The sequence below is a fragment of the Aulonocara stuartgranti genome (assembly GCF_965226115.1).
Source record: "Aulonocara stuartgranti genome assembly, chromosome: 17".
NCBI lineage: Eukaryota > Metazoa > Chordata > Actinopteri > Cichliformes > Cichlidae > Aulonocara > Aulonocara stuartgranti.
In genome coordinates, this window is record NC_138953.1 from 30297286 (window position 1) to 30315193 (window position 17908).

General features: G+C 38.6%; 1 protein-coding gene across 17 annotated transcripts in view; it reads right to left on the minus strand.

The window, feature by feature from the left end:
- Positions 1-17908, minus strand: part of cacna1c (calcium channel, voltage-dependent, L type, alpha 1C subunit) — a 218366-nt gene that overhangs the window by 34453 nt on the left and 166005 nt on the right. For all 17 annotated transcript variants that reach the window (XM_082510506.1, XM_082510505.1, XM_082510513.1 and 14 more), the window contains 19 exons: positions 16303-16463; positions 16085-16158; positions 15845-15996; positions 13845-14046; positions 13525-13645; positions 12409-12523; positions 11752-11869; positions 11588-11657; positions 11294-11426; positions 11024-11153; positions 8906-8965; positions 8517-8623; positions 4472-4559; positions 4258-4365; positions 4112-4164; positions 3876-4022; positions 3139-3340; positions 2390-2548; positions 2195-2305 (listed from right to left, as the gene is read on the minus strand). In XM_082510506.1, the coding sequence (XP_082366632.1) occupies positions 2195-2305; positions 2390-2548; positions 3139-3340; positions 3876-4022; positions 4112-4164; positions 4258-4365; positions 4472-4559; positions 8517-8623; positions 8906-8965; positions 11024-11153; positions 11294-11426; positions 11588-11657; positions 11752-11869; positions 12409-12523; positions 13525-13645; positions 13845-14046; positions 15845-15996; positions 16085-16158; positions 16303-16463 (2311 nt within the window). The remainder of the gene's footprint in view (positions 1-2194; positions 2306-2389; positions 2549-3138; positions 3341-3875; positions 4023-4111; positions 4165-4257; positions 4366-4471; positions 4560-8516; positions 8624-8905; positions 8966-11023; positions 11154-11293; positions 11427-11587; positions 11658-11751; positions 11870-12408; positions 12524-13524; positions 13646-13844; positions 14047-15844; positions 15997-16084; positions 16159-16302; positions 16464-17908) is intronic.

Genomic DNA, 17908 nt, shown 5'->3' on the forward strand with positions numbered 1-17908 from the left:
AGTTTCCACTGAGCTATCTGTTCATCGAGTGCAGCTGAATTTCCTGCTCTGCGAAGGATGGTGGGTTAAATGGTTATTTACATCTTCCACATGCATCTCGGGGCTATTCAGCAAAGCTGTGGCAGTGATTACACTGAAAGCCGACTTTGTTTACTTAACTTATTGTGGGCAATTCTTTATCAGCATTGGTACAAAGGCAGTATTTATGCAAAAATACATCCATATATCTTCAGGCCAGAATGGTATTATTCACATTTATTTTTATAGTGTAATTACAAAGAGCTGCGTCTTTGAACACTAATGAACCTTGGAGTTTCGTCTGCATACACTGTCGTCTAATACGTCACTGTGATTATTCTTTTTTTTTTAAACACATCTGGACCACTTTGACTTTTATTGTTCTCGGTCATAGTTTTGCATATTTTACAGGAATGGAACTAGCGACTAGCTACAATATTTTCAACAAAAACATTAAGTCGTAAGGTATGCATGACAAATATCACGCAACTGTTTGCACCAATTGCTAAATTGGTGGCTACACACACTGACGGGGAATGGAGATCAATCTTGCTGATCTATTTTAAGCTTCTTCATCTGTCATCAGCAGCTGAGATAACATGAAAAAAAGGGGGGAAAAAACTCCTCCTGCCATAATTCGTCTGCACAGTGCAGATATTAGAAGGTATCCTTGGCAACAGTGGTTTTAATGAAGTTGCTTTCAGTTTTAGGAATAATAATGAGAACTGAGAGTTAAATATTAGTCAAACGGGGGTTTGGCATTAGTACCCAAATACTCATTTATGAATTGATTAAATAGAGAGATTAGACAAAATAAGCATTGTCTAAATAAATAATTAGATTATGTGATTCATTAAAGACTTAAAAATATAAAAGAGTGGGAAAAACTGTAAAAACATGTAAAAGTCTTTGTTAGTGTTACTGTTGCCCATCCATTGATCAACCTATCAAAAAGTATTGAGGTTAAATAGAATGAGGCAAACATTACTGGAGCGAATTCCTTGCGTCTGTGAGACCTGAGAAGCAAAAGCATTAGTGAGCTCCTCCGTCCTGTGCGATGGCTGTTTAAGGCAAAAGTTTATCAAGGCAAGGAAAAGCATACACAACACCATATGTCCTAAGCACTGTTCATTGTGGCTTGGGAATCTGCTGTCATGCTGCACCACAATAAACACAAGAAAGAAAGATGCAAAACAAGTATCAGTTCGTCAGTATTTTATACGTAAAGAGTCACAACTTAACTGGTGATACTTTGATGTTTTTTAAAAAGAGAAACGCTGCCTTCATGATCTGGCAGTTCATCTTCCTCACATACATAACACAGCACAGCACGATGTAAATTCCCAAGTCCTAAAATTCATTGTTCCAAAATCCACTGTTGGCTAAAATACTGCAGAGCATGCATTATGTTACTCAGACAAAATGTTCTAACCGTAGCATTTCAAAAGTCATTACAAGATAACCATCTTGCAACTATTTAAATAAAAAGCACAAACTTTGCAGAGGATTATTGGAAGAAACAACAAAACAAAACAACAGAAGACTTGTAATTTAATTAGTGGTTGGAAAACATTGTGTGCAAAATAGTAGATGGTCTTCATTAATGAGCTCAATTAACTTTTGTAATAACTGGAAAACCTTTGTTCTTTTGATTAGTACAATGCAACAGTAGTCAAAGGAGTAAAGTATAATATGAAACTATGTTATTGCTGTTGATTGCGTTCAAGATTCTCCACTAACCCTGCGGTAATAAGAGGGAGCATGCCCATCTGTTACTGTTTAAATAGCTGAAGCACCAGGAAGTTCTTAGATTGGGCACGGCAACAACAGCAGGATAACAAGGGAACAATGGGATTAAGCACATAAACGCTTTCCTCTAATCAAGGTTTAAATCCATCGTATCGTAAGGAAGGAAATGAAAAAGAATTATGAATTTAGAGCACAACAATCCGTCTTCTGCAACGCTGTGACTCAAAAGCCTTTAAAAAAAACTATTAAACTCTTTTTCTTCCGGGCTGCAATGAGCACTGATAGATAGAGCTGTGAGTTTATCTAATTTCATCTAACATTACATTATAAAATGTCTCTTTGTCTGTGCTTTTTCACATTTCTCTAGTCTGTAGTCCTACACAGGTATCACTGTTATTCTAGCCTGCTGTTTGAGTAGTGAACATACCCTGGGTTTGAAGGCGATCAGTTTAAGGATCATCTCAACAGTGAAAAGTCCCGTGAAGAGCATGTTGAGGATGTTCATGGCATCATTGAAATTTTTGGTCTGTCCATGATGCTGCAGGGAAAAAAAAACACAAACTCATTACACAATGTTAGTTCTATGGGAGTTTTTTTCTAAATGTACACACACATTACTCACCTGCATGGCCAGACAGATGGTGTTGAGAAGGATGAGTGTGAACATCAAATACTCAAAGTAGGTGGAGTTGACCACATACCACACCTTGTACTGGTAAGGGTTCTTGGGGATGTAGCGACGCAGCGGACGAGCCTTTAGAGCGTACTCCACGCACTGACGCTGTGGCATACACACACAAACACAAAGGTGAGCATTTGCCATTTACATGTGTCTGCTGATGTATTCAGCTGTGTGTCGCCCTGTTCCCAGACAGTCATGGAGGAAAAGCTGTAGAAAAGTCTTTTGGCACGCTAAAAAAGCTAGACTACTCTTCTATCCTCTGTCTGCATTTACATGCTTTTTCTGAAACATGGATCATGTCAGAGAACACAGCCGCAGGCCCTTGGCCTCGTTCCTTTTGTAAGGTTTAGTCTCATCTTTTTTGAACTGCTGCAGCTCCTCCTGGCTGGGCTCCTGAAGTGGTTCTGCCCCTAAAACTCATGTTCAGCCTCTTCAGATTCATCCGTGTCAAACCCCCATTGCCTGGCTCTTATTCCTTCTCCCTTGTGGCTCCTAAATGACACAATGACTTTCCCGCTCCTGTCAGAACAGTAGAATCACTCCTCTGTACCTTTAAAAAAAATCTCTCTGCTGTACTACGAGATTTAAAGTCAGAAAGTTATCACTATACAAACAAAAACAAAAAAGCTCCAAAAGTACTAATAATTTTATCGAGTAGTAACTTTACACAAAATATACACGAACACTACCTGGTTTTTGTCCAGCTCGCAGTTCTTATATTCTTGCTCCCCTTGTTCCTGGAATGTGACGATGACGAAACCGACGAAAATGTTCATCATGAAGAAGGCAATGATGATGATGTAGATGATAAAGAAGATGGAAATGACCACGCGGTAGTTGTAAATGGGCCCCACATCCTCAGCATGAGAGTCAATGGCTCGGTACAGTAACCTGACAAAGAGACGGAAAATGAAATCTGGAATTTAAAAAACAAATTGCATTTATTCCATTGTTTAGTAAGAAGTTTCACAAAGTTCAAAAGAAAACTATTATATTTGAACACTGTGCATGTATTCAAATTGTTATGTATTTAAACAGTCAGTTTAGTCAGTCTGAAAACCCTCTACATGTCATTATTATCACTTTGACCTTCAGATCAATCAGAATTTTGAAAAAGAGGTCAGGGGTCAAATGTGACATAATATTTTAAATCTTTATACGGTACTATCTCTATGTTGACAATAGAAACCACACTTACCACAGCTATAAGGCTTATTGTCAATTTTGGACCAATAAATTACTGAGTTGACCTTGGATGTGGATTGTAAGAATGACCCCACTCTACACTCTGAATTTATCTGAATTCAGACACAATGACATGCACACACTCACTTAAACCACAAAATTGGCAGAGGTCATAAAAAAAGGGATTGTAATATATATACATAAAAAAACATCTGCACTGTGCTGTTATATAGACACACACCCTGGCCATCCCTCGAAGGTAGACACGGCAAACAGTGCCATCATGCCTTGTAGAACATCATCAAAGTTAAAGTCACTGTTCTCCCACACTCTTGGGGCTTTGTCAGGCTTCCCCACATCCCCGTCTTTATATGTGATGAAAGAACCTCTGTGGACGCAAACAGACATACGCACACATAATGTAGTTAGACTGTAAGAAAAAAGATTAAGATGCCGTCTGCAGGGGGGATCTCTTACCTGCACTCTGCCTGAGTCTGCTTAGAGTTGTCGGTACAGTAGAAGAACTTGCCCTGATTGAAACACGAGACAATTTCTTAGTCAGAATTTTAAAAAAGGGTTCAAAAAGTACATTAACTAACTGATCATATTCCCTTTTTTTTTACCTTAAAGAGTTGCACTCCAATACAGGCGAACATGAACTGGAGTAACGTGGTGACGATGACGATGTTGCCAATAGTCCTGATGGCCACAAACACGCACTGCACTACATGCTGCAAAAAACCCACCAAATATAAGAGTGAGTGATAAGTCTATGCCTTTTTTTAGAGGACAGACAAGTGTTCATTGTGTGTATTTTTTATGCGTGACTATGTCAACCTTTAGTCCTTTGGCTCTGTTGATGGCCCTCAGTGGTCTAAGCACGCGCAGAACTCTCAGGATTTTTACAACATTAATTGCGCTGGACCTGTAGACACACATTTGATTTAACTACTGACCTGCCAATTTGATTGACCACATCTTACCATCTTAAAAAAATATATTTGTAATGTTGGAACAACACACACCATAAACTGCTTTCAGTAGAGTCTTTACTTTTAAACACAAACTGTGGAGGCTGATGCAACGAAAAGCTAATGAAATGACAAAAAATGGACAAAATACAATGGACAACTGAAATAAAAGTTCACAAGAAATTAAGAAAGATGACAAAAAACAGATACAGATACAAAAAGGAATTTAACACAGCCTTGATTTGTTTTTACATAAAATGTAAAACTGAAATTTTGTCACGGCTTAGAGTGGAGAGCACCGAGAGGCAGAAGTCGAAGGCAGGAGAAGTAACTGAAAGTGAGCAGTTTATTTGGCTGCTGAAAAATTGTACAAAATACAAAAAAGACCAAACAGGAACACAAGGAGGATGAAAAAACATGTAACACCATGGGAACACAAGAAGGTAAGAAAACAGACGCCATGACAAACAGAAAGGTCGGAGTATACATACACTGGGAACTGATTACATGATGGCACACAGCTAGGAAGAGGGGAGAGGTGCACCAGTCAGCAACAGGTAAAAACAATGAGGGGAAAAAATAGAAAGTAAAACTGGATACAGAAGACTAACCTTCCAAGTAGAAGAGTAAAACGAAAAAAACGCCGAGATATGAAGACAAACACTAAACAAGGTGACAGAAACAGTGGGAACACAAAACAAAGACACCAACACAGACACGAAAAAGGAACTCAAAGAAACAATGGGGGTACTGTGAGCATGAAAAACAGGAACAAAAACCCAAGAACCCAGAACTCAACATCATGCATTTCATCATCTACACCAAACTACTGTTATTATTATTTTAACTAACGTCCCATAGCTGTGAAAGCATTCTTCCCAAGAAGACCAACGTGTATTATGTTACTAAATAAATAAATCTCTATGCCTAGCTAGTTGCTGTAATGTTGTTAATGTTATTTATTTTATAAACAGAAACTACTTAGCATACTTACTTTTTTAGACAGTTTAAAGCAAATAGACTTTGTTAATGTTACGAGTAGTTCTAGCATCAGTTATCAAGGGGTCACTTTCAAAAGCAGAAAGCATACAGTCACGTCCATAATTTGTCTGACAAAGACACAACTTTTTTTTTAAAACTTTTTCTAAACTACCATAGTGGATTTAAATCAAGCTATTAAGATGTGAATAAATTTCCCCCTTTCAGCTTTAATTCAAGGTGATTTTACAAAAGTTTGCAATAACATTTCAGTAATTAAAGCCATTTTTTGATACCATTTTCAGAGAATCAAAAGTAATTGGACAATTAAATGACAAAGCACATTTTTAAATATATTTTTAAAGATCAATCTTAAAGAAATATCATCATACATCATGTTCCTTAGTTGTTTTTGTGGTATTTCAGCCCTTCGCAGTGTTTCTCCTATCTCTCTGATTTTTGAAAAAGTTTATTACCTTAGTTTATTTTGTTTTTAATGAGGGCCTCCTTCAATTGCACTGACATCTCTTTGAGCCTCATATTTAAAAATGCAACATTTTTTGCACTTCAGATATTATGTTTGGGTGTGTCATGAAATAAGAAAGGAACAGGCCATCAATGTTAGTCCACCAATTGTCCAATTGCTTTTGAGCATCTGAAAATAGGAGAGCGTATATGAAAATTGTTGTAATTCCTGAACCGTTCATGCAAAATTTTTGTAAAAACCCTTAAATTAAAGCTGAAAGTCTGCACTTTAATTGCATCTTGATTGTTTGATTTAAAATCCATTGTAATGGTTCACAGAGGCAAAAGTGCCAAAATTATGTCACTGTCTGACAAATTATGGACCTAACTGTAGCTCCTCAAAAACAGATATTAGTAACAGTGTATCCGTTACATAGTAATGCACATGAAACACATATAATATATGGACAAACACACATAATGAAACAACACGGATGGGCCAACATAAAGACACAGGCAGACATTTACAAGCAAACTACTGTGCTGTAAAAGAGTGTCACTACAAGCCAAAGGTCAAATGGTGTGACCTTTTTCAGGTAGAGCTTAAAAGAAAGTGATTTACATACAAAGGAAAAAAAATAATAAAATTAATACCATGACATTTTGAGTTGTACAGTAACTGTCTGGAAAGAGCTTTAGCATTAGTCCTTCTCTGATCTGAACCGGGCCTCTCTCAGCGTGATTATTTATACTTGAGCTGAGTTGGTCAAAGTCGCTTCCCTTTATTTAAAAAGCCAGTTTTTCAGATAAATGAAGGAAAAATACAAAAACGCTTTCCACTGTGTGACACAAGTACAAGGAAAAGAAGGTGTTTTCAAAATGTCAACATAAATAGATTTCAAGGAGTGACTTTCTTGATGGGTAAAGTTGTGATTTGGAGGGAAACAATACTCTGTGCTAACTTTGAAACAAAGAGTGAGAAACAAAAGAAAAAAATTACCCGCTGTGCAACTTTTTACAGAGAAATGTGGAAGTTAAAGGCACTTAAAGGTAGCTCGTGTGGAGTAGGATGTTATCAATCGCATATCACAGTCAAACCAACTGCTAGGTTATTCGTGGAAACATCAAATTATGTTAAAAGGCAATATTTTAACTGTCGGAGTCTGATGACAGGGATGAAGCACGCCATCCACCTGATGAAAAGGACTCTGACTAGCGATAAGAGAGCAAAAATAGATGAGGTCATCAGGTATTGTTTTGCTATAGTTCTGTCTTCTTAGCTGATGTAAGCCATATTTCATGCTGTCACATTATGAGGCTTACTCGGGGTGACAACACAAACAAGCAATCTGTCATATGTAGTGTATACAGTAGTTTTTTTTACATGCTTTTTTATGAGCGTTTTTTCACAGCTTCTCTACAACTTAGGCTATACTTAAAATGGGTTCTTATTTTGTAGGAGTAAAAATAAAAAAAACTACATCACAGAAGTGGTTTAGTTGATCATAACATCATTGCAGTTCTTTTAACTGTGATAAATAAAGAAAAATCCCACTCACTCGCTACCTTTAACAGGCAAAAACCACTAGATTCTAGCATTAGGGCGTCATTTCTATAACCCAGGAGAGTTGCATTTATCTAGAAATATGAGAACTGAATTTGACCTGCCCCCAAAATCCATGACAAAAAGTGAAAAAAAGAAGAACAAACTCATTAACATCAATTGGATATGAAATGCGACGAGAGTATTGGAAGACCCAGGATAATTTACTCAATGTAACACTTTTTCTGGGTAGAAACCAATTATGTTGCTGCTTGCAAAAGATGCATTCTGCAGTGGATCTGGCTCAAAAAGAACCGCATGTGTTCATTCGTTACAAGTTCAGTGTTATCCTACTCGACAAAACCATTCAGTGACAGATTTGGTTTTATTTGTTCTTGCTTTGGGTGAGTCTTCGACTAAACTCTCCAAGACTATAGGAATATCAAATCAAAAAAAGTGACAGCTTTACACGGTTCAGGTGACGGTCTGTTAAAGGGGTTATAACACGGACTAATATGGACTTACGTCGAGAAGTCTAGTCTATTAAGCATCAGAGACAGAAAGTGCAGTATAGAATATTAAACATCACAGCATTTCAATGAGTTATTTGCTGCAAGAAGAAGAGAACATTTTAATAAACATCACAAAGAGACAGCGGATTAGGAGTAATGAAGTGTGAACTTGTTATGAGAAGACAGAGAAGTGTAAAGCACGGAGCAATTTGCTAACGTTTTTTTTTTCCGACTTAGGCACTTGATTTGTGTCTCACGCAGTAGTCACAATTTGTGTGATTATATACGAGACAATAACACAAATGCGTGTTTAATGATATTTGGAAAATGTTAGTAATATCGGTGAACAAAAGCTTACAACGTGACTGGATCAGGTATAACACATGCACCATAAAACATCGTACTGTACTCACTGTATTCCAGAGGAGATGAGGGACACGCTGACCACCACCAAGTCCAGGATGTTAAAATAGTTTCTACAGAAAGAACCTTTGTGGAGGAAGGCGCCATAGGCTGTCATCTGCAGGGGTCAAAGTTCTGATTATTACCTTTTACCACGAGCAGCAATATTTTAAAAGGGTTTAATGCTAGCTTACCAGAAACAACACTATATTACCACATCTACAGTTTGCCTATCTATACATCTAAATCCAGTAAATAATTTTTGGTAAGCACATGAACCAGCTTGTAATGATTAAATATTATTTGACAGCCAAATGTTAATTTTAGCAAAGAAAAAAAAAAGAAACTGAATGAACAGTGAATGAATGCTTTAGTGTGCATCACAAACATTAAATACTACCTTAAGAATGATCTCGATGGTGAAGAGTCCAGTAAACACATGATCTGCATAGCCCAGGATCTGAAAATAAATACAACACTGTATTTTAACTGGACTTGGACTACCCCTGCCCGACACGCAAAGGCTTTCTGAATGAACAGAGATCAAAGTTGTTACACTGTTTCATTTGCCATGACAAAGTTCTTAATGAACCAAGATTGTTTAACATTTCACAAAGCAAAGCTGAATGAATTCAGAAATGCTCATGACTCTCTTAAGGCCACAGTATACCCGCTGTAATGGTCGCTTCGCTGACCACTGCAAGTGATTTTAACAGAAACCCGTATTTACACCTGCCGTTACAGTGCAGGAAGGTGCTGCGGTATTCTTCTGAAGGATAGGTGTCGCCACTCAGACAGTATCACCACACAAGCACTAATGTAGGAGGAGAAGAAATCAAAACCGGATGTTTTCAAACTGTATATCTGTATGTGTCTGAGCTCCTGTGCTGGAATATTATTAAAATGCCTCTAAAAAAACGACACGGCCGCTCAACTCAGCTGCGGTGGCTGTGGCGCAATCCGATTTACAAAAATCCAGAGATGTACAACTAGCCGATGCGCCACTCACGACCCAAACACAGCATTAGAAGGCACTTTTTTTAGGTTCATAGTCTGTACATAAACGATGGCAGTAGCTACTGGGCCTGAAAAGATGGCGAACTCTTGTGCTCATCCATTGTATAGAAGTAAATTTTTATACAGAAGATTAAAAAAAACAAGATAGAAACAGTCAAAATGCTCATCTAGAGGCTTCAGAACATCAGTCTACAAACCAGTTGGTGATGTCCACTGCCTATATACAATCTATTTGTGCCCCATTAGCAGAAGCACTCTTGAAGCCCTAAACTTGGTAAAATGTGTGGTAAAACTTGGCAATGAATGTGTGCTTCTTTTTGGGAAAAAGCAGGACTTACGGTCAGCTGCAGCATAACATAAATGACTCCACAACTTACTGAAATAATGATAATGTTCAGGTCCAAATGAACTAAAATAGAAATGCTGGAAAAGCTGAAAAACAGGTTTTTTGATTTCATTACTGTTTCAGACTAAGGTTAATTGGTTTAGACTAATAGAATATATAATAGGATCCTACACCAAAGCAAGGGAAAATATAATAAAACAGATCTTTATTGGCCTCTGAGGAATACGTCTCACTGACTGAGACAGGAAACTGTGCACAAAAACAGATACAGCAGCACACATGGTGTTTACATTAGACTACAGCTCCATTACAGTCATAAACACCACATTAATTTACGAACAACGGGCTGATGTCACGCAGCGAGTACAATTGCAGATATATCCTTCGTATACTGCAAAGTAACTGAAAATGTTGCGGTTTCACAGCTCGCCTTGAGGCTAAACACGAAGTCTCCGCTGCTGCATACGAATTAAAAGACACAACTTCTTACACATTGTCAAAACAGACTGTGCAAACACTAAAACAGTAAATACATTCATTTCTTGATTAAATGTTGACATTTAGCAAAACAAACACAAAAAACACCCTCATAAATATATTTTCACACTGTATGTGTACAAAATGATACAATAACTACTCATTTTTCTTTTTGGCTAATAAAACAGTTTAAAAGAGCGCAAAGCTTAAGAGGCGTTTCATATCTTCTTAACATGAAGTTAGTAACAGTTACAGTGCTCGAGACGAAATCTCATTAAGTGTAACGGGCCACTCACAATAAGCTTTGGTTCCTCTATAGCTATAATCCATTTAGGTCAGAATGAGTGTGCGTGTGGGCATCTAATTATGGCTACTGTGCCTTACTGTACATCCGGCATTGTATGTCTTTATATACTTTATTTATATTGTTATATATGGGTTTTTTTTATGCTTACAGGTGGCTGTGGCTCAGGCAGTAGAGCTGGTCGTCCAGTAATCATAAGGTTGTTAGATATACTGCCGAAATACTGCTGTGGATACTGAACCCTGATTTGCCCCAGATTCATTAATTGAAGTGTGAGAGTGTGTGTGAATGTTAGATAAAAGTGCTTAAGTATAAAAGCAGTCTATGAATGCGCTCGAATCGAGTAGACGGGCGTTATATCACTTATATGCTACCTTATTTCTGAAGGAGTCATTTTTGACAGGGTCTTCTGCCGCTAGACTGATGCTGCTGAGCAGGATGAAGAAGAGGATGAGGTTGGTGAAGATGTTGTGGTTGACGACCTTATGGCAGAGAACCCTGAACCTAAAAAAACAAAGTTCAAGCGAGAAAGAAAGCAAAATGTTTTCATCTAGTCTCTTTAAAGGAAAAGGATGCCAAAACGAATGCAGCAGAAGCTGACTGAAATATTGGGCGGAGAAAATGAAGTTGGAGAGGAAGATTACTTGTTGGTGTGGCTGAAGATAAAGAAAGCTCGGGCCTCAGGCATGGGGACAGCCTTCTCCTTCAGCTGAATGTCAGAGAGGGGCCGTGGCCTCGGGCCCACAGGCATCTCTGGCTCATCATCGTCTTCATCTCCTGATTAGGAGGAACGGGAAAGAGGAGAGTAAGATAAAGAAGGAATATAATGTTAGTAACTAACTGTTTTTTATAATAACAAAGACAAAATTCTCAATGAAACCACCTCTTACCTTATACCTATAGGAACACATAATATTTATGGCTGTGGTGTGTGTTACCTATATAATCATTGGCGGGATATGGATTCTTCTCTTCGCTCTCATCCCCACAGCAGTCATCCATGTTAATCTGACAAGGAGAAGTATGAGATTTCATTCATTTTTTCTCACTCCTTTGAACACACACACATATTCTCACTGAGTCTTTGTGTGTCTCCATGTACCTTTGTAGCAGTGTTGGTCTCCCCATCAGAAGTAATGGACTTCAGCTCTATTTTCTCCTTCTTCTCTTCTTCCAGAGGCGGCTTCTCATTTTCATGACGCTTCTCTGGACTGCCAAGCCTGGAGAAGGAGAGAGAACAAGAAGATCCTCAACTCTAGCATCTTCCCTTCTCCATACATAAATTAACATCAGAGGGACAACATAAAGACGTGTAATTATAGGGGGTATTTTCTCAGCTGTGAGGAAAATTACAATTTTCTGTTGCACCTTTTCCATAGATTAATACAGATTGCAACTAAGCAGAATACATTTTTATGATTTGTGCTAAAGAACACTTTCTTTCTCAGCTGCACTTTAAACTCAACTTTGATCTTTGCTGGGAATTAATCTTTGCAATGACACTGAAAAAAATAATAAACTGTTGTAGAGAAAAGCCAAATAATATATTTGTATTCTATGTATGAAAAAGCAATTTTAGTGGTTTAATTCAAGCTTCTAGTGTCAGCATCCTTATTCACCTTGAGAAATAATAGGCTATCCAAGATGCTGCAAGCTAATGTTTTCCCTGGGTGCTGTTTGGATTGGCCGGGTCTCAACATCTCCCTCTATCCCTTTACAATTTTTTGTCTGACTGCCTCCATTCAGTTTTCTGCTTTACCTGGCCAGTTTTTTCCTCTCCTTCTCCTCCTCTTCCTCTTTCTGGGCTGATGTCAGGCTCTCGGCGTCTGCCAGATTGTCTACAGCAATGGCCAAGAAGACATTCAGCAGGATATCTGTTCAGAGGGGTGATGTTAAGGATGTTGCTGACCCATCAGATCACAAACAAAGCTGGCTATAAACAGGTGGCAACCCCTGGGGCTAAAAAAGGAAGCCAAAACCTACAGTTACTGTAATGACCACTTGAAGCTTGGGTTAAAAAGTGAGTTTTGTTTTGTTTTTTGTTTTGTTTTTTGCTTTGTTTTATTCTTTGCTTTGAGCCCTGTGTACAGGAGCTGCATGCTAAAACATCTTTTGTTAAAAGGGTTGGCGTAATAAGCATATGCTTCAGCCAGTACCTTTTGATTAGCCTTGTCTTGTGCTTTCTTGCTTTGTGGTAATCTTTTTTCTTTATTCACTTTATTTGAATGCTAATCAATAAATCAAAAAAAAAATATCAGTTAATGTTCATAGACTGTTATGTTGAAGTGATCAGATAAACAGCATTCAAAACCAATGAATGCAGACTCCAAAGCCAAATGACTAATCCTGCACTGGCTTTGGATTCAGCAGGCTAAGCTGATGAATAGTAACAATTTAATCTGAAAAACACATTTTTAACTACTCTGTACTTTTAAGTACAGACGCTCAGTGGCCTGCACTAAAATCTTTTAGCTTTAGGGAAAGCATCTGCATGCAAAATGTGTTCTTTTCCCCTGCAACTGCATCTTAACAAGGGGTTAGATATCAGATGTGACTCAGTGATTCAAATCACAATCAGCAACACCAGTATCCATTTGATGACAGGATTAAAGATTGTCAGAAAACAAATTTGACTGTCAGTTACTGGATCTGATTCACCACGTTTTTATTTTGAAATTCTACATGTATAAGCATCACGCCCGCATGTCCTGGGTTACTGGTGTAGCTATTCCATGTATTTGTATTTACATAGCACCAACATCTAAAAGGACCTGACATTATAATAGAAAGACTCTGCAACAATCTAGAACAACCAAAAGATTCCCTATGAGCAAGTGCTTTGTGACAATGGGGACCTCCTGTTGTGGTAGGATACAGTTTCCGCAGATGAAGAGGATGATGAAGTAGATGCAAACTAGCATGCCAGGAAAAGCTGGACCACCGTACGCCATGATACCATCATACATCACAGAGTTCCAGTCCTCTCCGGTCAGGATCTGTAGAGACAGAAGACAGTAAACAAAATCTTATAAAAATTTATTTTCATTTAAAAGAAGCCTCAGCCTCGTGATAGTGACAGATTACATTTAATTAAGCAACATTATAAAATTTACACTTTTTGTATCATTCAAGGACAAAGGTAAGGTGACAATGGAGGCCGGACACACTTCACGAGAAAAAGTGGAGCATGATTACCTGAAACACAGTGAGCAGAGACTGGGGGAAGTTGTCAAACGTGCTTCGTCTGGTCTCGTCAAAGTTGAATTTTCCCCCAAACAGCTGCATGCCCAGCAGGGAGAAGATGATGATGAAGAGGAACAGCAGGAGCAGCAGGGAAGCGATGGAGCGGACAGAGTTCAGCAGGGATGCCACCAGGTTGGACAAAGAGTTCCAATATCTAAAGGAAGAGAAATTTAGTTGAAATGGTAGTCTTGTTATAATATATTTGGTAGGTTGACTGTTTTGATTTCTTTATAGTTTAGAAGTGACTAGAAGGGAGTCTGATAGTTTCTGTTTCAGTTTAACAGTGCTGCCGGAGTTTCCTGCTAAGAAGTTTATGTTTTGCCATCCTGGATTCATGATTTAGTGTTTCAGTTGTAGGATTGAACTTTTCAGTGTTTCCTTTATTGTTTTTTTCCCTCTGTTCTGTGTTTCTGTTTTATGTGTTTGCCCTCCAGAGTTCCTTTGTCTCTGTCTTCATGTTAATGTGACCGTCGTATCTCTGTGAGTGTTTTGGTTACTCCCTGTTTTCAAGTGGGTGTTTTTGTGCGTCCTGTGTATGTTTTTCTTCCAATCTGCCTTTCTGCCATTGTCTTTACCTGTGTGTGGGTGTTTTACCCTCCTGTTATTCATTTCCTAATTAGCCCTTTGTGTATAAATAGTCCAGTCTTTGTCACAGTGTGTTCTCTGTGTGTAGCCTTTGCATGTTTTGTTGTGCTGATTTTTTGTTCTTAGACCTTGTTAATTTTTACTCCTGTTTACATATATTGAAAGCTACTATTGAAAACTTTGCTTTGTTATTAAGGTTTCTTTCTGAAATCCTGTATTTGGATCCTCACCCCTATGCTTCCCAAACCTTGACAAGTCTAAAAAGCCAATATACAATCACTGGACTGTATTTGGTACACCTGTTAAACTGATTAATGCAGTGACTTAAGTGACTTTGAATGTGGCATAGTTGTTGGTGTCAGCCTGGTCTGATGAGCTTTGATTTATGGTGCGACATTCAGATGGTCGAGTCAGCATTTGGCATAAACAACATGAAAGCATAGATCCATCCTTCCTTGAATCCAGTCCAATACCTGGCTGTTGTTGCTGTCCATCTCTTTATGACCACAGTGTCTTCTGACGACTGCTTCTAGTAGGATAAGGCGCCACGTCACAAAGCTCAAATCATTTCCCACTGCTTTCCTAATCTTGACAATACGTTAACTGGACTCTATTAGCCTCAAAAGTCACTAAAGCTCAATCCAATAGCGCTCGTTTGGGATGTGGTGGACGGGATGTGTAGCTGACAAATGCTATCGTGTCAACATGGACCAAAATCTCTGAGGAACGTTTCCAGCACAGCGCTGAATCTATGCTTTGAAGAATTACAGCAGTTCTCAAGGGAAAACTGCATCCAACCCGTTATAACGAGCTGTACCTAATGAAGCGGTCAATGAGTGTATGTAAACTAGTCACAATAGGAAATTCTCACTAAATGATTACTGTGGCAAAATAAAATCCAAGTTTGTTTGTTGTTTTTGGTAATTGCATCACAGACCTATTGTAACCTGTTAGTTCTTCATCCTCTGTTTCCGCTTTGCTGAATGCAAAATTAAGGCTCCACTGGTATAGAAACACTGTAAAACGGGGCAGTGTTAGCTCAGTAGGTAGAGTGGTGGCCCCATGATTGGAAGGTTGGGGGTTCGAATCCACTGAACGGCTACCCTGAGGTACCCCTGAGCAAGGTACCGTACCTACACACTGCTCCCTGGGTGCCCATGGCTGCCCACTACTTCACTGAGTGAATGGGTTAAATGCAGAGAGGAATTTGCCCACGGGGATCAATAAAGTATATATTATTATTATTAAAAAGATGTTACTTTATGTTCAGTATAGCATTAGGTATCTGGGTGAGTATCTTGCCTGTTGGAGGACTGAAGGAATAACTTCTGCTTATCAAATGCATATGCTTTAAGGTCTACACTAACCTGGTTATTTTGAAGATTCGGAGTAAGCGTACACAACGTAACACAGAGATGCCAAGAGGAGACATGATTTTTGTTTCCACCAGAATGGTTTCAAGGATCCCTCCACATACTACGAAGCTGTCGAACCGATTGAAGAGTGAAACAAAGTAGGCCTGTGAGGAGCAAAACGCAGACGTTAAAGGTAGAAAAAAGGGTAGAATGTGGTCAATGTTAACACAAAACAGTGATACAGTGTCCTACCTGCAGGCCCAGACTGTACATCTTCAACAGCATCTCACCAGTAAAGAGTGCTAGCAAAACCTTATTGGCTATGTCTGGGGAGGGAAATAAAGGGGGAGTAAAATTAGTGTGGGATGAAAATATAATGCCAAAGAAAGTAATTGCACAGAGGTCAATAATTAAGCCCAGATCAGACATATTACTGTTTTGTGTGCATGTGTGTGGGTTGAGCAATGTACCTTGTACATCAGTTAGCCACTGAGGCTGCTGGTGATGTTCAGAGGCAATGGTCAGAGTGTTGAGGAAAACCAGGAAAATGACCAGCCAATAGAAAACTTGTGATTTGACTGCTGCCCGGCATTTCCTTCGACACAGCCTGTTCCACCTCCGAGAGTAGCGGCTGAGAAGGAAGAAGCAGAGATAATAAGTTGGGAAAAGGTGGGAGAGAAAAGAGAGGTAGGAGGACGGGACAGAGAATGGTGGGAAAAGGGAAAGATGAAGGAAGAGAAAAGGACCCACGAGCAATAGGATAAACCAAGAAAAATAATCAAAAGAAAGAAACGAATGGTGAAAAACAAATAGAGGAAGTGGAAGAAGGACAAGAAAGAGTCAATTAGGTTTTCTACAAAACAGTGATGACATCATGCCTCGGTCTGTGGTCGAGGGTTAGTCATCCTCAAAGGCGTTTCACAGAAAGGAGAAACCAGTACAAAGAGCTGTGCTGGAGCATGAGATATGCACTGTTTGAAAAAAAAAAAGAACATTTGCGCTCTAAAAATGATCGAAGGGGCAAATTTAAAGTGAAATATGTTGTATTGTGTCTCACAACACAAAGGAAAACAATGCTTTAAAAAGAGAAGTAGCTCATTTTAGGATGCCAACCCCCCTTTTTTTTAAATCTAGTGATTTTAATATCTTCCTCTATGCTGTGGTCAGGTCTTTTGCACCTTGAATGCTCTCTCATGTTGGAAATTAAAGTCATTGTTTCTGATAATTGCTAGCGTTAAACTTCGCAGTCACATCTGTGTGGAAAAACTCCACTCAAAGGGTGTTTCGACGCTCATATACTGATAAGGTGTCGACTGTAATTTCATAATTGTCCTATTCTGGTCAAGTGACATCAAAAACACTAACGAAGAGCAGCTTGTGGTCTTGTTGGCCTACAGGTGGAAAAGTAGTGACGCATGAATTTCACTTAAGATTTTCACATAATTTCAATAGCCTAGACACTGATTATATATTTATGGAATGAATTGCTTTAAAAAAGAACGAGCAATTAATTGTTTTTTCTCCAAATAAACACTGTAAGTCACTTTGTCATGATTTTGTACACATGTGGGTGTCTTTGCATTATGCGTACTTGACCCATTTGTCAACCGCAGCAAACATGCAAGAGGATTTTTCATCCAATTGTGACTCCTCTAATTAAAACAGATCAACACAGCCCACCAGAGAATCTTCTCCCTCTGCCTATATATGTTGCATCAGTCTTCTGTTTAAATGTGCGTGAGTGCTTTTTATAGTCACTTATGGCACACACTGGCTTCTGCCATGATGCTCACACTGAATTTTACATGAGACACACTCACAACACAAGCAGGCATGCATCGTTACGCTACAGTTTTTTATCGTGTCCGTGACTCCAATTCAAGAAACATTAGTGTTTTTCAAATACTTTGTGTACAGAGGGATAGTTAGTTCGTTGTCTCATCCCCGCTATGGAGATATCAGTGGAAGAATTTGGACCATTTTATGGAATGGTTGGAAATTTTTGAGAATTCCTTGATAATGCTCATTGTTTCAAGTAGTGATGAATATGGATTTTGCATGAAAAGTCAAATGTCG